This window comes from Podarcis pityusensis, assembly GCF_964106645.2.
Source record: "Podarcis pityusensis genome assembly, chromosome: Z".
Classification (NCBI taxonomy): domain Eukaryota; kingdom Metazoa; phylum Chordata; class Lepidosauria; order Squamata; family Lacertidae; genus Podarcis; species Podarcis pityusensis.
Window position 1 is genome coordinate 3,276,882 of NC_138044.1, and position 27,052 is coordinate 3,303,933.

At 46.8% G+C, this 27,052-nt stretch overlaps 1 protein-coding gene across 20 annotated transcripts in view; it reads left to right on the forward strand.

Annotated features, from left to right (window-relative positions):
• Positions 1-394: 394 nt before the first annotated feature.
• Positions 395-27,052, forward strand: part of DNM1 (dynamin 1) — a 135,349-nt gene continuing 108,691 nt past the window's right edge. For 11 of the 20 annotated variants that reach the window (XR_013981703.1, XR_013981704.1, XR_013981705.1 and 8 more), the window contains exon 1: positions 397-884. Coding sequence is in view for 16 of the 20 variants with exons in the window: in XM_080990868.1 (XP_080846994.1) it covers positions 724-884 (161 nt within the window). In the remaining 4 variants the exon portion in view is untranslated. Of the gene's footprint in view, positions 885-27,052 lie in introns of all 20 variants that reach the window. The other 9 variants (XM_080990875.1, XM_080990879.1, XM_080990881.1 and 6 more) reach the window with 4 other exon arrangements.

Consider the following 27,052-nt stretch of genomic DNA (forward strand, 5'->3'; position numbering starts at 1 on the left):
CATGCTGATCTATATGTATATGTATCCCTATCTATAAGAAGCCTGATAATCAGAAAAAGGAGCTAAATGTTGACATCTATCATTCTATCTCTTGCTTACAGCAAAGGATGGGGGGGATCTGTGCCTCTCCAGCTGCCACCGGTACCAGCAGTGGTCAAGGATGGTGGGAGCTGAGGAGCAAGGACACCTCCGCATCCCCTCCCCCCCAGTATATGAACTGAACTTGAATTGGGGAAGGGGACGGGAGACCGAGGAAAACCAAAGGGAAGGAAAGAACTACGACTCCCATGAAGCTCTCTGAGTGGCTGCTGCGGATCCCCCTCTGGCGGCGATTGTGAGCAAATACGTTCTCGATCCGGCTTAGGACCAGGTGGCCAAAGGGAGCTTCATTCGTGGTAGGCAGCGCTGCTGCAGAGACCCGGCGAGGAGCCTGATTTAGGCGGAGCGGGGTGCGGGGCTGCTGAGAGGAAAGGGAGGGCGCTGCAGTAGCAGCCCCCTCGGGCACCTCCAAGTCCCAGGGCTGGGAAGGTGGGCAGGACTCCCATCTGCGCGCGCGCAAAAAAAGGAGACACGCACCGATGAGGACTTGGGGGGCCACAGACGAGCCGTCGACGAGCCTTTGAGACGAGAGCCCCCCACCCTCCAAAAATAAAAAGCCCTCCGAGAGAGACGCTTTGCAAGCCGCTGGAGACGTGAGATCTCTCCCCGCCGCGTGCAGCAGCCATGGGGAACCGAGGAATGGAGGATCTCATCCCGCTGGTCAACCAGCTACAGGATGCCTTCGCTGCCATCGGCCAGAATGCCAACCTGGACCTGCCCCAGATCGCTGTGGTCGGAGGGCAGAGCGCCGGGAAGAGCTCCGTCCTGGAGAATTTCGTCGGAAGGTAAGGGAGCCGGTGGTATTTATTTAAACCATCTATTTTATTTTATACCATCCCCCGCGCCTTAATTAGCCCTGGGCTTCTGTAGATGCTCGTGCAGAGCAGACATCCGGCTTAATGCGCGGAAGTCCCCCTCCTGCCGCCCTTGCCCAGTGGAAATCCGAAATAGCGGGGAAACGGAGGCTGGGGAAGGGGAGGGGAAGGATCTGGAGCCGCTTTGGCTCCCTGCGATGGGGGAGCGGGAAAAGCTCTCCCCCCTCTCACGCCGCCATTCCTCAGCACTGCGGATGCGCCCTCCGCGCCGAGGATGTTGCAGAAAAACAGGAAGCCCCCGTGATTGGCAGGTGACATTCCACGAGCCATCACCTTCATCAGGATGAGGGGAGGCTCCGCATCCTTCTCCCTCCCCGGAGGGATAAGATAATGTCCCTGTTTACTGGCAAGCCTCCACGAGCGGCGCGTTTGCGTTTCGCATACGCTAAAACTAGGGGGAAATCTATAGATGTATGAATGTGTGTGTGTGTGTGTGTGTGTGTATGTACACCTCTGTCTCCTTCTGTTTGGGTGGGTATGAAATGCAATCCCTGCCCTGAGAAAGAGATCACGATCGGTTTCAGTGAAAAGAAGCTTGCCGTGTACATCTGAAGGGAAGGGTGGAGGTGATCATCAGTGTGTGCACAAAATTTGAAGGGCGCGTTATAGCAACATCACCCGCCGCCACCTCCGCTGCTCCTAGGAGTGATTTACTGCACAAAAGCAGCCATTTGGGGTCGGGGGGGGGCGAGTTGTAAGAGGAAGAGCGAAAGGAAGCAATCCGACGTCTGGTGCTGTGCTGTGTCCACATCACCGCGCAGGGGGAGATTTGGCGCTTTTAATCCTAAATCATTTATTTATTTAGAGAGGCGGGGGGGAAGCTCTATGTAGGAAGGCAGAATTCAGAATTGCTCCTGGGGCAGAGCGAGGCTGGTGGGAGAGTCCGTCTCTTCCTCTGTTTCTTCCTCTCCCCCCCCCCCCCTTTTTCATTGTGTTGCCAGAGGGCAATTGCAGGGCTGCGGTGAGGGGGGTGGGCAGATAGGAAGGAAGAGGAGGTTGCTTCAAGGAGAGTGTTTGCCATCTCCAGTCTTCTGGAGATTTTCAAAGCCCGGACAAAAGCCTCTCTTATGTTATGTAATCTCAAGATGGTAAAGAAATATCATGGTAGGGAGCTTAGCCATATTTTTTTGATTTTCTGTCTTTGGATTCAGTATTCTCTCCCTCCCTCCCTCTCTTGCAAAATGATGCAGTTTATGCATCAATGTGTGTTTTTCCACATTACAATTTCTGAGGCTGCTTATAGGGGTGGAGAGAAGAGCCAAGTGTAACAGTTCTGCTGGTCACATATGAAATGTACTCCTTGTCAAGAAATGTATTAGTGATGCACCACACATTCACTGCCAAGATGTGCTAAGGACAGTGCCTTTCCCCTAGGAGGTATTTGCCTCCTCTGTTTATAAGCCTCCCCTCGGACACAATCCTGCACCAGGTGAAATTCCAGGAAGGACTGGGGGGGGGGGGTGTTATCAAATGCAACACACCTTTTGCTTGCATACATTTGCCTAGTTTCACAGGGAATTAGTTACCCAACAGATAAAAGATGGGAGGTGGTTATTGACTAGGCCAGCTAGCAATATGGCTTAGCATCTCTTAGGTATACTCTTCTCTGCGTATCCTGGGTGATGCCATGTTGAGGATCCAGAAGGGAAGATGAAATGTTTGCTTCTTGATAAGGAAAATCAGCATTTTGGGTGCTCCCTTTTTGTATTAAAATACTGGTGAGGGTTTCCTTTCATGTGACCTTCAAGCCAACCTCCAGAAACCTCTGCAAATAGCAGGCGATCAGGAAAGGTGGCTCACACAGGCTGTTCCTGCAGGACACTTATGAGCTGGCTGGTAGCGTTTTGATGCTTATTTTAATCCTTTTCAATTGGGAAGACTTCACTAAGGCTAGGAGATTGGTACCTTGTGATTCCCACTAAGAGAAGAGGGGCTTCTGGAAACAAGCCGTTTTTCAATTTTCTATACAATATATTTGTGTCACCCTTCCCTCTCTTCATGTCCACAATGAAAATTTGTGTGTGTGTCTTTTTAAAATAGCACTGATACCTTTGCATCTCAAATGGCTGCTTCCAGCTCCATTCTTAACCAAAAACGACCTGAGAGCTGTTGAATTTCATTTAGGATCAGCACTGTTAAGAGACAGCCCAAGCTGCAAAGCTGCTGCTTCCACAGCAAAAACCTAAAACAACAGACATCCAGGGGGTCTGTTTATTATAGGATTGAAAAGCCTTCACTGGATGCACATTTGGAATGTCCTGAGGTTTTTGTTTGCATGACCAGGTTGATTGTAGGTGGAGTCAGTTAATCCCCACCTTGCAAAGACACTTATTGTTGTCATCAAATCAGCTGAAAAAAAGGGGGCCTGCAGCTGAGGTGGGGTGGGGGAGTTGGCTAGACCTTTTATTCATCAGCTGTAATGTGGGCTGATTAAAAAAAATGTCCTTATTGCAAAAAGTCCACAATCTTTTAGGGAAACAGGTTTTGGGGAATCATGCAACCTGGATTTGCTGGTACGAGCATGAATCCCACCTCCAAAATAGTGACAGACTGGAAATATCCTTTGGCCATGAGATGAGCAATGCATTCACATTTCTGTTGTTTACTTGAGTGCCTGGTGGATGGAGGGCAGGTGAATGAATGGATTTCTGCATTTTGTCCTGTTCTGATGGGTCTTTTCTCCAAGAGAGCCTATGGGGATGTGACCTCACTAGATTTCCTCCAGTTGTCTCCATGGCAGCAGATTCACAGTGCTGCAGTTTCTTTAGATCTTGAAGGGTTCAAGCAGAGCTGTTGAGTGCGAGGGCAGAGGAAAAGTTAAATCCTTCCAGATAAATTATTGAGGGGAAAGGGGCTAAGATGCCATCTCCTGATACCAAATGCCGTCAGAGGGCTAAGTGGCTTAGAAGTCTGGGTTGGGGAGTGTGGTGCGTGTAGCCTATTGTAACTGCATTCGAAATGCTATGTAGGTTGTTTTACATTACAGCAATAAATTGTGAAGATGGCAGCAGGCAGCTGTGTTTTGATAACACACCCCTTTGGCTGTGTCTGATAGCTTAAAAAACCCCTTACAAAACCATTCTATAATCCTGCTGAATAAGTGTGTCTTTTGAATACTGGCTTCTGAACGGTCTGGGGCTGCAGTTACACACACACGCGCGCGCACACACACACACACACACACACACCCTGAATAAAAGGAGGTACAAAACAACATAGTGTAGATTGGCTTCAAACAGGGTCAGAAGGATGCACAGGCCTTTTGCTGACCTGATGAGTAGCAGGGGAATAACTGAGTCTCTTCCGAGTCTGAAATCATGACAATCAGGCTAACTTCAATATGTACTTTACACACACATTGACTCTATGCACTGAAACCTCAAATTTTAAAATTGTTGTTCTTTAAGCAGATCTTAGAATTCTTTCATGAAGGCCTCTAGTCTGCCATTTGCAGACCTGGCAGAGCGGGAGCCATTTTTTAAGGAATGGAAAGTGGTTCTGTTAAGGCTTGAAGGCAAAAGTCTGGGGCCCTCATCTGAATGAGCAGGAATGGTCCCCCAACACAGCCACATTTTATCCCAAGAGGTTTAAGTCCCTTAAAAACAACAACAACCATTTATAACCCATCTTTCCTCCAAGGAGCACAAAGTGCACACATTTTATGTATTTATGTATATTGTTTTCTTGCATGAGTATAGCAGTGACAGTAAACAGAAACACCAGTCGCAAGGTCTACAAATGAAATACAAAATACAGTGGTACCTCGGGTTACAGGCACTTCAGGTTACAGACACTTCAGGTTACAGACTCTGCTAATCCAGAAATAGTACTTCGGGTTAAGAACTTTGCTTCAGGATGAGAACAGAAATCGCATGCTGGCAGCGTGGTGACAGTGGGAGGCCCCATTACCTAAAGTGGTACCTAAGGTTAAGAACAGTTTCAGCTTAAGAACAAACCTCTGGAACGAATTAAGTTCTTAACCCGAGGTACCACTGTACAACCTGTAACCACAAAGCCATTATAGAGATGATCTCAAATCATATAATATCTCTCACATACAAATCTAATCTAAATCTTGCAATACAGTCCTAAGCGTGCAGCGATCAATTGTTCATAGTTGATGAAGGACGTCAGCCCAGCCATACCCTTCTCGCCACTTCTGGTAATGCCTCGTATTCTCCCGCAAGGTGGACACACGATTATCCAACTGCCATTTTTCCTCACAACCACCCGGCAAGGTAGGTTGGGCTGAGAGAGAGTTTCTGGCCAAGTGAACTACATGGCTGAGTGGGGATTAGGAACCTGGTCTCCCAGGTCTACAGCTAGTGCTGCTACCACTATTTCACACTGCACTGGTCCCTAACTGCATCACTGACGGTGGAAGGTGCCTGGAGCAAGCAGAAAGCTGTAGACTACAGGCTACAGCAAGTGACCCCAAATGAGGGTGTTAAGCAGACCAAGGAGCTTTAAGCTGGAACCACAATGGGATTGGTTCTTCCAAGACCATGGCTGGATCTACACTGACTCATTTAACATTATATCCCCCTATTAGAACGATATCAGATATGGCGTTCTAAAACAACCTAGGGCACACTTGCTAATTAAAATTTTTTCTCCCTTGGTTTTTTCTGTCAAATGTAAGCAATACCTGGCGACACCATTTTCCAAAATGCTGTTTCTCTCCCTGCTGCTGGTTGCTGGTTGCTCTGTTCCGCCCTCTGGTGTAAAATTTTAATCCTCCCCTCCCCTTTTCCTTTGTTATCTGCCCCTTGAATACCATTGGAGGGGGTTCACAGTTTTAATGCAGTGAAAAAAGGTAAAATGCTATACAGTGGTACCTCGGGTTACAGACGCTTCAGGTTACAGACGCTACAGGTTACAGACTCCGCTAACCCAGAAATATTACCTCAGGTTAAGAACTTTGATTCAGGATGAGAACAGAAATCGTGCTCCGGCGGCGCAGCGGCAGCAGGAGGCCCCATTAGCTAAAGTGGTGCCTCAGGTTAAGAATAGTTTCAGGTTAAGAATGGACCTCCAGAACGAAATAAATTATTAACCCGAGGTACCACTGTATAGGGACATATGTGCAGTGTTTCACCGATATAGTAGCGTAAAACGATTAAAAATTAAGCGATAACAAAGACAATGTAATAATGCATTATGAACTCAAATGTAGGACATCATGTGTCCATCTACATTATCAAAACCATTCCTAAACCCTTCCTTAACGTTAAAAACCATGAGTGTAGATCAGCCCCATGAGGCTTCTGGGCAGGGCCAGCCCCACCACAAGGCAGAGTGAGGCTGCTGTCCCAGGTAGTAAATTCTGAAGGGTGGAAATTGGCTAGAAATGTGTGTCATATGTTCTGCCCTGCAGCCCCTAAGCTAGCTTGCTGCCCTAGCATGGCTGGTGCACCAGTGAGGCAACCTCCACCCCACCAGGGGGTGGGTCTGGATCTTTTTCTGGGGGGGGGGGAGTGTTGGTGGCACGTCTTGCCTCAGGCACCAAAGGCGTTTCACTAAATTCCTTGATTAGGATGTGCATGGGTCTCAATCCCTTTTAACACTGAGCATGCATTTAGCATCCACCCAGAACATGCTCAGAACCAAGGTTCCCACCTCACCATGAATACTTTTACATCTTTAAACATTTCTGCTCAAATATAGAGTGGTGGTACCTGGGAGACGAGGGTACAGGTCCCCACTCAGTCAAGGAGTCCTCTGGTTGACCTTGGGCCAGTTATTGCCTCTAGGCCTAATCTATCTCGAAGGGTTGTTGTTGTGAGTATAAAATGGGGAGGGGGAGAACTGTGTATTGTGCTCCTTGGAGGAAAAAGGTGGCAATAAATGCAGTAAGTAAGTAAAAAGTGCTTTTCCTTCAAGTAGCCTGTGGTTTTCATTTTTATTCGGGGGCACGTTTGGTAAAAAACGAGGCAACAGAACTCATGCCTTGAAATGAGTACTGAGCCATTTTGGGTGCCAACCTCAAACAAACTTTGTTTTTGGCATCCGTCTGTCTTGAGAGAGAATGGAGTGTGCCTCTGGGGGTCAAGTCAAACCACTGGAGAATCACAGCGCTTTCTGTGACTGCAGAGACTCATAACTGCTGCCTCCCATGTTATCCTTGCTATGCTAATAGCACTGAGGTGACCTCCCTTCAGTGTGTATGGAGGTCCTGGGCTGATAATATGGCCTCCTCTTAGCCTCACCGATGTGGTCCAAAGGGAAGCAGAGCAAGACTTTGGTACCTGCTTGGCTGCAGGAGTCTTCAAACAAACAAACAAACAAACAAACAAACAAATAAACAAACAGAATTGGAGAGTCCAGCACCTGCCACGGTAGTCTGTCCAGTCTGGTCAGGGATGCTGGGATGGGGGTGGAGTCTGACAACACCAGGGCGGAGGGAGGTAAACCGTGGTGCCAAAATGGCAAAGAAACTGAAAGCATACAGCCAGTGGCAATTCTACGTAAAGCTTCATAGAAGCACAGTGGCCAGCAGGAAATGGTGAAAACCCAGTCCTCCTAGTAATGCTAGGACTTCGACAGGTCATTTATCTTGGATCAAACCTAAATAGATAGCCAGTGTGGTGTAGTGGTTGAGAGCGGTAGTCTTGTAATCTGGGGAACCGGGTTCGCGTCTCCGCTCCTCCACATGCAGCTGCTGGGTGACCTTGGGCCAGTCACACTTCTCTGAAGTCTCTCAGCCCCGCTCACCTCACAGAGTGTTTGTTGTGGGGGAGGAAGGGAAAGGAGAATGTTAGCTGCTTTGAGACTCCTTAAAGGGAGTGAAAGGCGGGATATCAAATCCAAACTCTTCTTCATCTTCTTCTTCTAGATAGAACTGACCGACGAGTTTTAATTCACCATGCTAAGGCTGCCTTTGAAATCCTTTCCTTGGAAAATTCAGCTTCCTTTCTCATGTAGAATAGTGGTGGGTCACACCAGTGAGCTTCATGGCCAACACTTTAACCTCTGCACCAAGCACCGTGTGTAAGATGGCTCAAGGCAAAGGCAGTGAACCTGAGACCCCCCAAAATATTGTTGGACTCCCCTCAGTCCCAGGCAGCGTGGCCAGCCGTCATGGACAATGGGAGCTAGAACCCAGCAACAGATGCCCCACCCTGCTCTAGGGCAAGACTACATAAACAGGACAAGGCCAAGACACTGTGTTGCCTGATGCAGAGGACAAGATGGCGTGTGTCTTTCTGTTCCCCCATTCCATTTAGAGGTAAGGTAAAAGGTAAAGGACCCCTGGACAGTTAAGTCCGGTCAAAGGCAACTATGGGTTTGCGGCACTCATCTCGTTTTCAGGCTGAGGGAGCCGGCGTTTGTCCACAGACATCTTTCCGTGTCATGTGGCCAGCATAACTAAATTGCTTCTGGTGCACGGAGGACCGTGACAGAAACCAGAGCATTGCACGAAAATGCCGTTTACCTTCCTGCCACAGCAGTATCTGTTTATCTACTTGCACTGGCGTGCTTCCGAACTACTAGGTTGGCAGGAGTTGGGACAGAGCAGCAGGAGCTCACCCCGTTGCAGGGATTCGAACCGCTGATCTTCCGATCAGCAAGCCCAAGAGGCTCAGTGGTTTAGACCACAGCGCCACCCGCATCCCTATTCCATTTAGAAAAGCAAACTGGACAGGTAGTTGACTCTCATTGCATCCCACACTGGCAATGGGAGAGCATCCTGCACTGCACCTGTGGCTAATTTAGAGGATGGAGGGCAGGCCATGTATGGAACATACCCCTCTGACCTCCAATAAGGGAGAATGGCCAGGGGGCTCAGGAGGAGTGGCCAGTGGCTGCTGCTGTCCCACACCCCTGCTTTCCCTCTCTGTTGGTGATGTGTAAGCAGCCACCCTCACCTTACTGCTAGCCTCCAAGGCTCTCTGTCTGGCCACATTCACACTATACATCTAGAGTGCTAATAGCACCACTTTAAACAGGCATTGTTCCCCCAAAGAATTCTGGGAGCTGTAGTTTGTTCAGGGTGCTGAGATTTCTCAGGAGGTCCCTATTCCCAATTCCCAGAATTCCCGGTGAAGAGGGATTGTTAAACCACTCGGGGAAATTGTAGCTATGGGAGTGGAATAGGTGTCAGTTAAGAATTCTTAGCATCTTTAACAAGCTACACCTCCCATGAGTGTCTGCAGTGGCACCTTAGCATTCTAAATGTATGGTGTGAATGTGGCCCAAGCATTTTTGCCGTGTCTTAAGCTCTGTACATGCCTTTTCCCTGCCTGGGTGGAGGTTAGAGATGGGTGCGTATAAATAACTCTACTGTACAAACGTAACATTTACATTTGCCATTCAGTTCAACACTGGTGTGTGGCTCTTGGAAGGTTGCCTAGATGTGACAGTGGCCCTCAAGTTGAAAAAGGTACCCACACATCTGCCTCACAGTGCATCACAGACTGAGTTTGTGTCCACCAAAAGTCAGCTGTTTTCGGTGTTCCTGCTGACAGCTCCTGTCAGAGGCCGAGAGGTGGTGTGACTTGCCTAAGGTGACACAGCAGGTCTGTAGCAAGCGAGGGTCATCTAGCCTTTTAGCTGCTGAATCATATTGGTTGAGGGAGAAGATCCTGTATCTCCTCACGAGCTCCCCTTGGTCTGCTTCATTTATTCGTTTATTGATTAAGTTTTTTATACCGCCCTACACCTGTAGATCTCAGGGCAGTTCACTACATAAAATTAAAATATTAAAAACACAAAATACATAGTAAAAATAACAAACAGAAACCAATAATCTTTGTTTCTACAACACAATTAAAAGACCATAGAGTGTTAACCAGCCAAATGCTTGGTTGAAGAGAAACGTTTTCATCTGGTGCCTAAATATCTGTAAAGAAGGCTCTAGGTGGGCCTCCCTGGGGAGAGCATTCCACAAATGGGGAGCCACTGCAGAAAAGGCCCATTCTTGTGTTGCTACTTCCTGGACCTCTTGTGGAGGAGGCACACAAAGAAGGGCCTCATGAGATGATATCAGGGTCTAGAGAGGTTCATATGGAGAGAGGCAGTGCTGGAGGTATTGTGCTCCTGAGATGTTTAAGGCTGCATAAGTAAAAACCAGCACTTTGAATTAGCCCTGGTGAGCACTTGGCCACTGAATTCTGCACTAGCTGAAGTTTCCAAACTATTTTCAGAGGCAGCCATATGTATAATGCATTGCCGTAATCCAACCTTGAGGTTACCAGAGCATAGACAATCATAGTTAGGCTATCCCTGTCCAGATAGAGGCGTAGCTGGGCCACCAGCCGAAGCTGATGGAAGGCACTCCGGGCTACTGAGGTCACCTGAGCTTCAAGCAACAGCAGAGGATCCAGGAATAACCCCAAGCTACATACCTGCTCCTTCAGAGGGAGTGTAACCCCATCAAGAGCAGGCCACCTCCCACTCAGCCGGTCTAGGGAACCACCCACCAACAGTGTCTCAGTATTATGTGGATTGAGTTTCAGTTTGTTGGCTCTCATCCAGTCCATTACCGAGGCAAGACACTGGTCCAGCACATCCACTGCCTCACCAGCAGATGTAGAGGAGAAGTAAAGCTGTGTGTCCTCAGTGTATTGCTGACAACGTCCTCCAAAACTCTGGATGACCCCACTCAGCAGTTTCATGTAGATGTTAAGCAGCATGTGTCCAACCTGACAGCTTGCTTGCCCCCGTGTCATGTACTTTCCCCGCAAACAGTCAGGGTTTGCGGCAATAAACCGACTGTCCAGAATTGCCCCAAGATTGTTGTTTCCTGCTCTGAGGAAAGTAGGTGTAGATTTATAGCCACACACCTGACCATTGAAGGAAAACTTATCCATTCAGAAAAAATCACCTGGAAAGAGCTGTACCTGGGCTTCATCAAGCATAGTGTCTGTCTTCTCTCTCGTGCAAAAACAAGCAAAACTGCTTGCCTATAGAAAACTACCCTACAGGGAATTCAGATCCCTAATTCAGCTCTGCTGACAGGCCAGATTTATCAGGAGCCTCCTCTCCCACAACTGTCAGCTGGGAGCAGTCATTCCAGTAGGTTACCTCAGTGGGAGGGATGGGAATCAGCAGGACTCATTCCATCAGGACTCATTCCATCAGCTCTGCTGAAAGCCCACCTCCATCAAACTGTGCATCGTGCCCTTGAACTGCTTCCATTCAAGCTGGTCATTATAAGGACTGCTATGTAACTTTTAAGAATTTGCTTCCCACCCGCTTCCATCACGGTTCTGTTTTTCCTGTTGTGTTGTGTCTTATCTTGTAAGCCTGCAAGCTTCCTAAATACGATGTCCTTTGTTGTTTTGATTGCAAGTCCACTAGGACTGTACACCACCATGCACATTGATGGCAGTATCATCATCATAAACCAATCAAATTTTCCTTTTTATTTCCCTCTCCATTGCCTAGGAAAGCATTCAGATACCTGCTCTTCCACTTTCCTGAAGTGGTACAGTCCAAGAAAAGCTTTATGCCGAATATATAAACCATCTCTGAGAGTTTTGTTGCCAACCCACAAGTGCAATGTAATGCAAAGGATTCTGTGTATATGATATCTCTCTACACTATATTTGCACTTGTCTGTCACCATGTAGCCCCCACTGGAGGATTTGGAATGCCTCGTCACATCTCTGGATTTCCATGAAGTCAGGGCTGGTTAGGGAAGCAAAAGGAAAGCTGGTTAGGGAAGCAAAAGGAAAGTTGCACAACAGCAGCGGCTATGGCGTAGGAGCAAGAAGGGAGGGAAAACTGAGCATGGAAAAGTGGGGATTTAAAACAATGGGAGAGGTCCAAGATGCTTGGGAAGGGAAAAATGCTAATGGGTTGTTGTTCAGTGTAGGCTTCTGTATTGTACCCATTGCCACCCTTTCTCCTTTTTGATTTCTTTTAAATATAAAAAATCAAAAATAGTGGCAATGGGTACAACATAGACGCAAACACCAAAAAGCTAACACAGCAAAGCCTTTCTCAACTCTCTTTCCTTTGTTCCCATCCAGCTTGCTTCACTCAAATCAGTCCTGTTGCTTAAAGTTGTGGCCTTAATTCTGCCAAAAACCAAAACCAAAATTTGAGTCAAGTGTGAATTTATTTAGGGGGGAGGTTTCTGGATCTGAACACGCAAAACTACCACTTTTTTCCTCGTAGTCTTTTCCCATTCCTTCTTTAGTCAAACATCTGATATTATTTAAAATTGCTGCTTTTTTCCTTCTCAGTGCATTTCCGCCCCTGCTTTGCTCAAACCTCTCTGTCTTCCATTCCTCAGCTGCCTTATATATATTATTTCTCTCCTGATACCATGTGCTGTCTTCTACATGAAGTTCCAGATTCACTGTAGTAACAAATAACAGGTATTTTTATTAAGCAGCACAAACTCATATATGTGCAGCATCCATCACTGAACTCTCTCTGAAGACAGGCTTGCTCTTATGAGCCTATTCATCTTAAATATATAATAACGTATATTTGCAGAAGTTGAAGGGATTCAGAATAAGGGGGGGAGGTGTGGGAAAGGGGTGGTTTTAGTGTGAGGAGGAGTTGAAAATAGGTAGGAGAAAGGGGGTGTTATGTACTGAGTTGAATAGGATCCAAAATGCAGCAGTCTGATTGGTCCTAGAACAATAGGACCCAGAATGCAGCAGTCTGATTGGTCCACAGGAGCCACCCAATCCAGCTCCAGGTGGAAGTGAATCCGCAACCTGATTGGCCTACAGGAGAATCCCGGAATTAGCCAATCACGTGGGGCCCATTGTGTAAATAATGTATATAAAGCAGATATTCTGGGGGAACTTCCATTCCTCCTCACCACTAGGAGCTGAATAAAGAGCATGAAATCCACTCTCGACTCCAAGTATATTTCAGGGGGTGAGGGTGAAAATGGAGAAGTGCAAAGGGGGTTCCCAAAAAGGAGTAGGAGGCATGGCAATGGGGGTGAAGAAGAAAGCAGGGATATGAAAGGGGGCCCCGTATTGGAGGTGAAGGTGGCTTTATAACTGGGTGGAAGGTGAAAAGGATGCTTTGGAGCTCCAGTGTGTGGGAGGAAGATGCAGGAGGTTGTGTTGGGGGTGATTTGCATTCCAGGGGGTTGCACGAAGGGAGGCGGGAGAAGAAGGGGGCATGGGCATGGGGGTGAAGATGAAAGCGGGTGCAAAATGGAGCCGCAGAAGGAAAAACCGGGATGATTTGATTTTAGCATACAATTCAGCAAGTAACGTCTTTTTGGGAGGGGTTGGCAAGCAGATGAAGCAGGGTACAATGCAATGTAACTTATTAATATAGCGTACTGCATTTCTCTTTTTAGAATAAATTCAAAGTGGCTTACTGAAACGTCTGTAAAATTCATAAAAAACAGTAAAAACAAATTACTAAAACTCATTTCATGCGTTAGAACTGAATAGCAGGCTAAAACAAATCTTTACAGGGCTGTTTATTTATACATTTTTTTAAATTATATATGGATGTTTTATGATGGCCTATACTTGTAATGACCAATAAAGGTTTGGCGAAGAAGAAGAAGAAAAATAAATCAGTGTAAAAATAGAGAGACAGAACTTCAACCCACTCTAAAATCTGCGTGAGATATTTCACAGAAGCTCCTTTTCTTCTTTAGAGTAGAGTGGATCCCCAGCGCTAGTCACTCCTAATTATTCTCCTGGTATCACTTGCTGGTCTGTTAATGGATTACTCAACCATGCAAAGCCTATATTTATAATAGCAGATGTCCAGGGAGCTGGTGTGTTTGTGTTTGTTTGTGTGTGTGTGTCTTCCTGGGTGCATGTGCCAGTTTGCTAAGGACGCAGTGTGGTGCTTGCAACACCAGATTATGGTGATAAAGGCCACTAACTGGCAGCGTGGGATGAACCTGAGGAAGGAGGACAGCTGGCACTCCTCATCCCAGGAACACTGAAACCCGCCTCTCAGCCTGGTGGAGAAGGACCGAATGGGTGGGGGAGGAATTTTAAAAGAGAAGGGTTGAGCTTCTCAGCAGCTTTAGGGGTGCATGTGGATGGAGACACTCCTAATTTGAGTGGAATGGAAGGAGATGGGAAAGAAAAGTCCTGGATCAGAAATGTCCTTTTACTGTTTGCTTTCAAAGGGTCCCTTCAGGAGAGCAATTCAGGAGAGCATTTGAGCTCAATGATACTATCAAGGACTTATCCCACTTTCAATACTGTTTTGAGGGCAGACACACTGATTCACTGCCAATCAAAACAAATGAAAACTAGAACAGGCTGCAGAGTTCAAAACAAGCAGCCTTGCTCATCACCATTTTCGCTCAGAAGCCCATCCTAGCTTTCAGTTTCTTTGCCATTTTGGCACCACTGTTTACCTCCCTCCGCCCTGGTGTTGTCAGACTCCACCCCCATCCCAGCATCCCTGACCAGACTGGACAGACTACCTTGGCAGGTGCTGGACTCACCAATTCTGTTTGTTTGTTTGTTTGTTTGTTTGTTTGTTTGTTTGTTTGTTTGAAGACTCCTGCAGCCAAGCAGGTGCCAAAGTCTTGCTCTGCTTCCCTTTGGACCACATCAGTGAGGCTAAGAGGAGGCCATCTTATCGTCTGGACAGCCCATGACCTCCATACACACTGAAGGGAGGTCACCTCAGTGCTATTGGCACAGCAAGGATAACACGGGAGGCAGCAGCTATGAGTCTGCAGATCAATGCCCTGTCCAAGTCCTAGCATTACTCGGAGGACTGGGTTTTCACCAATTCCTGCTGACCACTGTGCTTCTGTGAAGCTTTACGTAGAATTGCCAAAGTCCCAGAACTTCCTGCTGGAATCCTGGAATCTTGTGCAGTGGCCTAGCTAGCCGCTCGGGTGCCTGGGGTGGCACACCTGCCCTGTGCCCAGGGTGAGCTGCCCATGGGGGCAAGGCAGGCCGCCCACGGGGCACGGCGAGCCGGGGCAGGGAGCGCTGTGGAGCCTCCAAGGAATCTGCCCGCTGCCTCCCCCTCAGCTGTAGTAGAGTGGCTGAGGAGGAGGCAGCAGGCAGATGCAAGCCCCAAGCTGCCGTTTCGGGCACCACGAAGCCTGCAGGCGCCCTGAGCCACCGCGTCACTCGGGTATGCTGCTTATCCCACAGTAAGTGCCATCCCCCACACTGTGGCGCCCAGTGCCCCCCTCTCCTCCCCTTGCTGTGCCTCTGATCCTGTGCCCCTCCAGATGGCAAGATGCAGTAACAGTGGAGGGGCATCACAGAGCAAAGTGGAATAATGTGTGGACAGTCCAGTGGAAATCCACCACTAAAATGTTACTATAACGACAGTGGGCACATTGCAGAATACACTGGCAAAAACCCCACCAGTCCAGAGGGTCTGAAAGCTGGAAGGGAAAGCAGAAGACATGGGGAAGAACTGTTAAAGCGGCCTTTGCCAGCCTGGCACTTTCCATATGCTTTGGGCTACAATCACCACTAGCCTACCTAGCATGTCTGACGGGGGTTGTACTCTAAAACAATAAATACTGTATTCCAATTAGGAGTCCTATGTCATTCATTGAGAGTGAACCTGGCATAGTGGTTAGAGTGTTGGAATAGGACCTGGGAGACCAGAGTTTGAATCCTCACTCAGCCAGGAAGCTCATAGGGTGACCTTGGACCAGTTGTAGTCTTTCAGTCTGACCTACACCCGGGGATTGTTGTGAGGATAAAATGTGGGTGGGGTTGTATATGCCAGCATGAGCTCCTTGCAGGAAAGGTGGGATGATAGTTAAGTAAGTAAGTAAGTAAGTAAATAAATGTAAATGGGGGGGGTGTCACATGATCCTAGCACAACATGAGTACAGTGGTACCTCGGGTTAAGAACTTAATTTGTTCTGGAAGTCCGTTCTTAACCTGAAACTGTTCTTAACCTGAGGTACCACTTTAGCTAACGTGGCCTGCCGCGCTGCCACCGCGCGATTTCGGTTCTCATCCTGAAGTAAAGTTCTTAACCTGAGGTACTACTTCCGGGTTAGTGGAGTCTGTAACCTGTAGCGTTTGTAACCCGAGGTACCACTGTATGTACTAGAGAAGGTACATCCATAAGAGACTGAATTTCTGGAGACCTCGGAGAGAATGAGGAGTGAGCCCTGAAGGAAACATAAAGACAACGTAAGAACTGTGATTTACTAGGAATTGCAAGACATGGAGTGTCCAAGGTGAACAGCTGGAACATCTGCATTCAATGGGGCATCATTTTAGCAAGCTGCACTGGTCGTGGCATATATATAAAAAAAGCAATCTGATTGTGGAACCAAACAGCACCAGTGGGGCAGTCGCCTCAGTATGCAGATTTTGGGGCAAGGGTCATGAAAGATCAATGAGCTACTGGTTATTTAATTTGTCGGTGTTGTGCTTTTACTGCCAGGGAGGAGTAGGAAGAGATACTTGTGGGATTTCTTGCCTCAAAATAACTGTGGCTGACTTAGTTACTAGGATCATAGAAAGCCGGAGCATTGGTTCCTCTAGCTGAGTATTGTCTACACCAGGGGTCGGCAAACTACGGCCCAGGGGCCGGATGCGGCTCCCCAGGCTTGCAAATCCAGCCTACAGACCCTGCTGCCCGCTTGGTCAGTCCACATGCGCTGCAGACGCCTCGCCGCACAGGGACTGACTTCCACGACGCTGGCGTGGCTTCTGTGCAGGCGGCGAAGCTGGCGCAGCTTTGGATTGGCTGCAGGAAGCTCCTGCAGCCAATCCGAAGCCGCGACATTTGGATTTGCGTGCAGGGGAGGCGATGGCGATAGAGACCTTGCCACAATATTGTGTGACCGTTGCATGGTGCGCACTTACCCAGGAATTGTTGTGCTCTGGTGGGATGTGATGTCAACTTTTACACAGAGGGCAGGCCTGCTGGAATGAATCGGCCCGGGTTAGGCATGACCACTCATGCCAATGGGTCTACTCTTGAGTAAAAAAATAGGGGTGCGACTTCCACGTAAATACACATTTTTTAAAAACTATAGTCCAGCCCCCAACAGTGTTTGAGGGGCAGTGAACCGGCCCCCTGTTTAAAAAGTTTGAGGACCCCTGGTCTACACTGATGGGCAGTAGCTCTCCAGGGACAGTCCAGCCTTACCTGGGGGTGCCGGGAACTGAACTTAGGACCTTCTGCAAACAAAGCAGTTGCTCTGCCACTCAGCTAATTATGTGCCTTGACTTAGTATGGAGGGCTTACTTTGGTCTGACCCTTGAACCAAAATGGGTGACTCAGTGCTTTGCCAGGATAAGGCCCTTGATTGAGGAAAATTGCAAATCCTCCATGCTTCAAGTTAATGATCTGGAGAAGATGCAGCTCTTAATTCCCTTAGCTGCAGGGGCTGAATTTGTCATGATGTGTTGGGCAGAGAATTTATTTCCAGACAAGAGTCAAACCCACTCACTCTGTTCCCCCCTTACAAGGCTCATTTCTAGAATTTGGAAAGAGAAATCAGTTTACTAAAGCAGCAAAACGAGATGGACATCTGAATCAGCCTCCTGCCAGTGTAAAAACTCACATATGGAATTACCCAGCTTCTGTGTCTTTAAAGCAAATTTATTGTGCTGTTTTCACAGGATTAGGTGCTCAGTTTAGATCTGGTCTTTGAGAAACATATATTTTTACCTTGGCTCACAGTAGCCTTTGCCAACCTATTGCCCTCCTGGTGTTTCAAACAACGCTCATGAACTCCAGACAGCACAGCTGTATTGACTACTCCACCATAGCTGTGCTGGCCAGGGTTGAAGGCAGCTTATCTACCCAATTGATCACTGAGCTCTGTAGAAGAGGGCCTTCCGCATGCATCCACCCCACACTGCTTTTGTAGGCTGCGTGGGGCCAGCAGAGGGGCAGCGCTGCCACCTATCTGACACTTCTGCTGGCCTGACCTGGGAGTGGAGCAGCCCTGAAGGCCAGCCCGGGAGCGAGCGGCTGCCCTTGATGAAGGAACTATAGGAGGGTGCAGTTCTAGCAGTTTTAATACATGAAGTTTTAAAAATTACATGCTTTTACTACACTGCAAAATTGGTTCAGGGTGCTTTGTAGAAGTGATTTATAAATGGAGGAAATAACAATATATATCCTGGAGGGTCTAGGTTGGCATGCGCTGTGATAACGTTTCAAGCCAATGCCAGAAATCAAGGTTATCATCATGTGGAGCTGCGCCCCAAATGCAAGTCTGAAGCCAGGATATAAGGCAAGGATGGGAAACATCTGTGGCCCTCCAGATGTTGCAGGACTCCCAGCAACCCCAGCCAGCATAACCAATGGTTAGGAATGATGGGAGTTGTAACTCAACAACATCTGGACTAGGGCTAGCCCAATATATTTTGGCACCTGAGATGAACCACAAAATGGTCCACTTTTCCCCTGAGGGAAGAAGGGGTGAGTGATGAACTACATCACTAACAAGGGTGTGGGGGGGGAATAAATATCTACATCAGGATTTGCTGCCCTTGTGAATCCAGCTGCCTGAGGCAGTTGCCTCACCTTGCCTCATGAGTGGGCCGGCCCTGATCTGGAGGGCCAGAGGGCAGTGCATCTGTTAACACAGGGGCTGAAAAACTTGTTTATTTGGGGGACCCTTGTGCAATTTCCGTCCATGTGGTCCCCGAAACACAATCCACTCCAGAGTCGCTGAGTTGCGCCTAACGTTGGAGGGGGTCCATCGCGTGTGCATGACGTCATGCATGCCACAAGTCCCCCCCCCCAGCTAGGCCAACTTGGCCCACCATCCCCCACCCACTGCCTGCTGCCCGCCACCTTACCTTTGTTTGCTGCTGTGGCCGCCGCCAAAAATTTGAGGCTGCATCAGCAAGGTTGCCTCTTCCCCCTTCTGCAAGACACTTTGGTGCGTCCCTATGAGATCACCAGCACACTTTCCTGGAAGGCACCCTGGCAATTGTCAAAGGGATGTGCCAGCACAAAGGCCTCCTCAACAGTTGGCGTGCCTAATCTACCCCCCAAGAGGATTCCTAGCTGGAGTCAAAGTGAGTGCTGTTCTATGTGTATATCTGGATCCCTCCTAAGTTAGGAATGTGTCCAAAAAAATATGGGGAAATAAAGTATTTATTTATTTAAAATTATTTTTAATTTAAGAACAAATATACAATCAATTACAGTCCCCCCTGTTCCTCCCATAACAACACAAACGACTTCCAGTTGATGTGTAGTAATAAAAGAAAACATTAATTCAGTAGCTGCCAATTTTAAAAGTGCTGTTACGCAGGTTTCTGTGTGTTTTTGGTGGTTTATAGACGTTTTCGTTCTTTGTTACAATTTTTAATTTATGAAGGCATTTATCAAAATTACCTTTAATGCTTTATGGAACTACGTATAAAACACAGTGGCATACATCCACAGCACTGGGCACACATAAAAAGAATAATTTTACACAAGCGCACTTGTAACTTAAAGAAATCAGGGATTCTAAACTGAAAGGGGGAAATGGCACTGAAGACGAATACAGCTGTGAAGATTTACCTCTCTTAGTTAAAGCTGGCTAAAGCGCTCCTGAAACTGCGTTTGTGTGGATTGTGTTAAAAGAGTCAGGGACCCAGGTGTTGAGTTCAGGAGTCTATGCCCAAAGTGATTTCTGATCTTCATTAGCAAATCAGGATCACAGGCATAGACCCTTCACCAGGCATAAGGTTTGAAGTCCAGTGGCAAATATGGAGATGTTCTTGGGGCACACAGAGAGGGAGAAAGAGTAGAGAGGGTCTTTAGAGAGTCTTTTTTGGGGTTTCCCAGGGAGAGATGAGCAATGCTGAAACCTGGCCTTAAATAGCCTTGTAGGAGATCCAAAGGGTGTCTCGTGAGTTGACATGGTGATGACTCATGAAAAGTGGTCAAAATGAGGGAATGAGATGAGACAGAGTAAGATCCAGGTACCTGTGTTTGTGCACAGGGGAAGGGCTTCAAGAGGAGAAGTCCCCAACAATGTAATGGGGAAGGTTCTGGTTAGACATAGTTTGATGCATGTAAACAAATTGGGGGCTTATCCACACTTACCTGCCCCCCCTTTTTCCAGGCATGGTCCACTATTAACAGTTCCATGTCCAAATGCCCTTTTTTTTGCTGCAGAGTTTCCCCCACAAAAACCCTCCCTTTAGTGCTCAATGCCAGTGAACGGAAAACCTGAATTGATGTATGTTCTGATTCAGCTATAATGAGCAGGTTTTTGGAGCGGGGGAAATGCTTGGACAAAGAGCTTTTAAGTGTGGACTTGTGCCTGGAAATAAAGAATGGATCAAAAAGTAAGTGTGGATAACCCCCTTAATGACTCACCTGGAAGGTTTCCCTTGTGGATGGTCCTCCTGGGTGGATTTGGTCATGAACAGTGACTTTGGCAAGAAGATTCCTGGTGACTCAGGCTGTCTTACCTGCAGCTGTTCCTGTTCTCCCCGGTCTGTATCTACATTTGTTTAGAATGTCTGGTTGATAGATTTTGGATGCTTTCATTTGCCAATCATTTTGCCTTATTACTATTATTGCAATCCAGCTCCCTAGTGAGTCAATCAGTGAACTTTCTGGATCCTTGTGACCTTGGTGGCAAGAAATCCAAGCATAGAGAAACCATGTACAGTGAGGAGGAATGGCAACTTAAAACGAATATGCAGTAACTTGGCAGAATAAGAGAACAAGAAGATCGAGCCTATAAAGAGGAATGCATTTTGTGTGTGGAATATTTGGAAAATAATTGTAAACAAGTGAAAGCACTTGCAGGATTAAGGTAAATTCAACAGTGTAAAGTAAGATGAGGTGACATGAAAAGTGGAGGGGAGCTAAATGGTTGAAATAGAATATGCAGTAATAATGGGAAAATTATAAGAACCATGGAAAGAGAAGATGGGAAGTCAATGAATGTATTATTTTAATGGTGGATTTCTAATCGTGGAAAATGTATAACTGATAATTTCAATAGAAATTATTATAAAAAAATAAATAATACTGATTTGGAGCTCCTGTGCAACACTCCCACTTCCCCCAAAGACTGGACTTTCAGCAACTGATAAAGATAGTGATGGTGAAATAAGGCCAATTCTCACTTTGATGCGACATCATCTAACCTCCCCAGAAACAAATCAGAATGAATGTTAATTAAGTAGCCAATGTCATCTTATCTCCCAGTGTACAGGCAGCAGCAAAAACGCCGAGTCAGCATTTAAGGAGGCACAGGCATGCCAGGGCCCATTCCACTTATTTTTGAAAGCCATTCTATAGTCAGGGGAGCTGGCCAGTCAAGTACATGGTTACAGATGCTCATTTCATCATTATTATTTCTTTAAAATATATTTTTCTACAACAAAATTGTTATGTACTGAGTTGAATAGGATCCAAAATGCAGCAGTCTGATTGGTCCTAGAACAATAGGACCCAGAATCAAGCAGTCTGATTGGTCCACAGGAGCCACCCAATCCAGCTCCAGGTGGAAGTGAATCCACAACCTGATTGGCCTACAGGAGAATCCCGGAATTAGCCAATCACGTGGGGCCCCCCATTGTGTAAATAATGTATATAAAGCAGACATTCTGGGGGAACTTCCATTTCTCCTCACCACTATGAGCTGAATAAAGAGCATGAAATCCACTCTCGACTCTGAGTATATTTCAAAAATATTGCTTGCTGCAAAATTAAAGCATTTAGTTAGCACAGCAGAAGCAAATTCCACTTTATTCTTGCAGCCATAATGTTGCTATGATTTAAACTGCACGTGCTTAGAGTAGTCTTGTTTATCTGAGTTGGCAAAGTCCCTCTCAAACATATAGGAATGTAGAAGCAGTTCTAAAGCATGGGGTGGGGGCAGGAATGAAATGCTAATGATTTACAACCAAAATAAAATAGCTACCCCTAGTGACCCTCTTCTGCTTTTCACAGTAAGACCATAAAATTGTCTAGGTATATACCACTGGGGCCCCTCTCTTGTGAGTGAGACCGCATAGGATCAGGCCTTAAGGATTTAATTCAGTACGCAGGCTCCATCTGGTTGGAAGGAGATAGAGGAATAGTGCAAGTCTGCCAGGGACATTGAGCCTCTGCAGTTTCAGATGCAATTAAGATCATCCTGTGGTGGCAAAGACGTTGTTAGTTACCCTTGGAAACAGCCGCTCTGAGATCTTGTACCTCCAGCTTCGTCAGAGCTCTGGGCCTTGGAAAGAGGACACAGCACTTTGCAAACATCGCAGCAGCTATAGGGGCACCAGCAGAAAATAAATCTGACAATTTTTCCCCTTAAAGGGAGAATAATATTTATCTTCTGCAGTCCTGATGCACAGCACTGAGTGCAGGTTTGAAATCCTGCCCCTGCTCTTTTGAAGCCACACATAAAGTGTGGCAGCTGTGATAACTTCAGAAGTAAGGAAAGATGAAACAGCTGGTCCAAAGTTCTGACTTCAAATCGGTTGAAGCATTTACTGGGGCAAGGACTGCAATGGCCACCAGTTTCTTTCCAGACACTGTTCAAAGTGTTGGCAATAACCTTTAAAGCCTGAAATGGCTTAAGTCAAGGATTCCTTAGGGACTGTTTGCTTCCAGCACAGCCTGCACCCTGAGATATGATGGAGGGACCTCTGGGTCTAAAAGGCAGCCTAGAATTATTTAATAATTATTTCGTCTTGTGCTTCACTAAATGCATTGACTCTCAGTTCCTTTCCAAGCTGACTTTAAAGTGATGGTTTTGACTATAACTTAGTGGAAGAGTATTTGCTTTGCATGCAGAAGGTCCCAGATTTAATTCCTGACATTTTCAGATGGGACTGGGATTGTTCCCTGTCTGAAATCCTAGAGAGTTGCTGTCTGTCAGCAGAGACAGTACTGCGCTCAATGAACCAATGGTCAGATTCAGCATAAGGAAGCTTCCTATTTTCCTTTATCCCATCTCTATTGGAGACTTGGCTGAAGATGACTAGGGAATGGTCTTGTTTCTGTGACCATATCTAAATTGTGGAATCACTTGCCCCAAGAGGTTCATTTGAGAACGCAAGAGCAGCCCTCTTGGATCAAGTCAAATTCCCTGCCAGCCAGCGCATTGTTCTGTTTTGACAGTGGCCAACCAGATGCCCCAATGGAACTCCCATGTCAAGTTTGGATATGATATATTGAGAGGCGGCCAAACCTGTGTCAAAAAATGGGCTAGGTTATGCCAAATGCCCCAGGAGCCTTTGTTCTGCATTTGAAACTGGTGCTCTTTGGACCCGTTATGTCAGGGGCTGCCTGAGGCATTTTGACACCTGAGGTGAATTGCCCCACTGCCACCTCTGTGGTGTTTTGTGCAAACTCCGTAAGGGCTTCTCCAGGATTTCAGACTGGGCACATTTCCAGCCCCAGTATCCAAACACTGACAAATATTGCTCACTTTGTTTCAAAAAGAATGTTGTAAAGTTGGGAAAGGTTCAGAAAAGGGCAAGCAAAATGGTCAAGGGGGTGGACCGATTCCCCAAGAGGAAAGGTTGCAGCATTTGAGACTTTTTAGTTTAGAAAAAAGGCGAGTAAGAAGACACATGATAGGAGTTTATAAAATATGCCTGGGTGGAGGAAAGTTTTTCTCCCTCTTGCAACAGTAGAATTTATGGACCTCCAATGAAGCTGAATGTTGGAAGATTCAGAGCAGGTAAATGGAACAACTTCTTCACTCAGCGCATAGTTAAAGTGTGGAACTCCCTCCCACAGGAGGCTGTTATGGACACCAACTTGGGTGGCTTTAAAAAGGGCCTGGACAAATTCATGGAGAAGAGGACTATTGAAGACTAGTAGCCAGGATGCCTACGCTGTAGGCCAGAGGCAGCACTGCTTCTGAATGCCAGTTGCTGGAAGCCACACGAGGGGAAAGGTCTCTTGTGATTGGGTCCTGCTTGTGTGCTTCCCACAATCATTTGGTTGGCCACTAGAGAACAGGATGCTGGACTGGGACATTGGCTCAATGGAGCCTCAAGGTTCCTCTCAGGTTCTTATGATTTAAGATTGGAATGTGTACCTATAGTTCATGTTCTTCATCACTACACAATTCTTTAAGTCTCCACTGTTTTCTCTGCAAAAGTCATCCAGAGAGCCTTTTCCACACTAAAAGCAACTTTAAGCTGATCTGATGCTATTTGTGTACATGTTATTAATGCACAAGAGAGCTGGGTGGTTTAAAAAACAACAGCCCTCTACACTAGCTACTGCAGATTTACTGCTGCAGCCATGCAAAAAAAAAACAAAAAACCACTTAAATCTTTATACCTGAGCTCAGCCTGAACTTCCTATCACTCAGAAAAGAGTAAACATTTCCCTGATCAAATGCTTCCAGTCTTCCGTAGTGGAAGTGAGGTCAAATTCTAATGAATATGCCTCTCTCTCTCTCTCCCTCTCCCTGGCTTCTGTGATCTCTTTGGTAATCTCTGCCTATTTAGTTAAGCTGATTGTGTTTTTACTTTTAATAGAAGCACCTCTCTCTCGGGGGGGGGGGGGGCAGTGAGCATGGAGAAGTAGAAAACTACCTTATCCTGAGACAGACTTGCTCAGTATTGTCTCAATCAGCCTTTGCTAACCTGGCACCCTCCAGATGTTGTTGACGAAATCTCTCATCATTCCCAGCCAGCATATTGTGCTTCAGGCGAGTGTATTCTCCAGCCCTGCTAGGGAATAAATCTGGGACTTTTTTTTTTTACACATGCAAAGCATTTGTTCACTTGCTGGGCTGTGGCCCTTTTCCTGGATCAGTTCCATGTAGACATTTTATATGACCCATATTGGAACATCAGAGGCTCCCTAAACATCCTTTATATTGTACTGTACGTTCATGCTGTTTTGTGCTTATGATGGCATCAGGCCCTCCCACTTTTAGGCCCTCCCACTTCCAAGACCGACTTGTGCCTGCAAAAGCTACATGGCAGACACACTGCTTCGTTTCCAGTTACTGCGTCACCTGCAGCTTCTGGCTGAAATACCATTAACCTTTTGTACTACGAATGTTTGTTGTTGCTGTTTTGTCCCACTTTCATTATGCTGCGGTGCCCCTCTAGATGGTAGTGATGGGGTAACACTGGGGAAGACAATAAGTAATGAAGTGGAATAACGTGTGGGCAGTCCAGGATAAATTCACCACTAAAGCACTATTATTGTATCAAGTTGTCAGGGACTGGTTGGACTCAGAGGAATGGTGGGAAGAACCAGCTGGGGAACCACCAAGGGAAGAAGGCTCAGATTCTTTGCCCAGGGACTGGTGGTGGGAAGACAATGAGTGGTCAGAGAAAGACTGGAGGAGGTGCCAGAAGCAGAAGAGGTAATGTTGTAAATAAAAATATGCCCCTTTCCCTTATGGGGTATCCAAGAGCCCATACAGAGTCCTTACATAGGTTCCCTATTGGTAGGAGAAAATAACAGAGGCCAACCAGAGAATATTGAGAAACAAAGCAGCTAGTAAGCTTGATCTTTATTGATCTGTTGCAACAGGGTGCTCCCCTCACTCGCAGGAAAGGAGGAGGACCCACAAAAATGCTGTGCAAGGGCTTATAAAGACTTTTGAAATTCCCATCCTCTAGATCAAGACCACCCCCAGAAACATTATGCATACATTACAGAAGGGGTGTAACCTAAGACCACCCCTCAGATACATCCCAGAAAAGGCGGTCTAAAACAGAACATTTGCATCTTGTTTTTCTCCTGTTGCAGTTTATCTCCTGTCTGGCAAGTTACTTGATTGGATTTCCTGGGGAGCCTGGCCATTCTTTTGTAGTGGTAAAATACTTATTTCCTGGGCCAGGTCACAGGCTCACACCCTATTCATATCTTAAATGTGTCCTTAAGACAGGATTTGTGAGGAAAGAGACAATGGGGAGACTTTTCCAGTTTGACCTTGCAGAGAAAACATTTGTTTAGGAATCAACAGTTTAGGAATCAAAATGGTTCCAGGTTGGTCTTCCTGTGCTGGTCCATGTATGTGCGGTTATGAACATTACCATATATCTAAGACCATAAAACTCCTATCACAGTAACAGGCATTAGTGAGAAGGGAGAGTGTGCAGCAGAGAGCAGTCCATAATCTGAGGCAGAAGCTGAAGCAGGAGAGGAGAGAGGCCAATAGGCAGAGGTGAGTCTGGCCGGTGAAGAGGCACAAGTGTCTCCCCCTCCAGTTGCAACAAGCTCTCCTCCACCCTGGTCTCCCAGAACCAGGAGAGGCACGAAGAGAGCAGAGGAGAAGTGGGCTTTTCACAGGAGCAGCCTCAAATTGCTTAGGAAAATCCGTGGAGAGGAGGGGACTTAGGCAGCTGTGGGGAGGCAGGGACCTTCAGTCTTGGCAACTGATTTTCATGGAGTAAGACCACTGGGAATGAGCTGCTGTGCTCATTAGGCCTGGTGCTCAGCCAACTGTGTGGAAATTTTGTTTTTGCTAATAAAGAGTTTTCAACTTTGAACTGTTTGGTTACTGACCAACATGCTCCTGTGACATTAGTAAACATTGCAAAATGTATGCCCATCTTACTACCTCCACAAAAGTCTGGAGTACCACCTGCTTGGTCCACCTAGCCCAGTGCTTTCTACAGTGGCTCACAGCAGCTCTCCAGGGTTTCAATCAGGGGTATTTCCCCTACCTGGAGATGCTGGAGACTGAACCAGGGACCTTCTGCATGAAAAGAAGGCTAGTATGCCCCTTCCCCTGGAAGATGCTTTAAAGCGGATCAGATCGTTTCCCCATCTAGCTCTCCATTGCTTCCAGTTGCTTGCTACCGGTTTCCTTTTAACTGCAGATGCCAAGAATTGAACCCAGGACCTTCTGTATGCAAACCATGTGCTTTACCACTGAACTGTGGTCCCTCTACTACTGTTAGCTGTTACTGCAGCATGAGTTGGTTGCCAAAGAAAATGAACAAACTAGGGATTGCTGTTGAAGTAGAACATGCGTCAAAAGTATCCCGATGTCACGCTCTTCATATTCACATCTAGTAATGGTAGCTTGCACCCAGTGTGGGTTTGATCACTGAGATGGGATGAGGGCAGGGCAGCAAAATATTGAAGGCTGGGCTGGAATACAAATGCAAAAAAAATTCGGTGGGGGCGTTGTTTTTATACGATCACTGTGATTTCTGCCTTGTTTTTAACTCACATGGTTAAATACTGCAGTGGGAAGCCAATCATCATTTGTGTTTTGCATGAATCAGTCC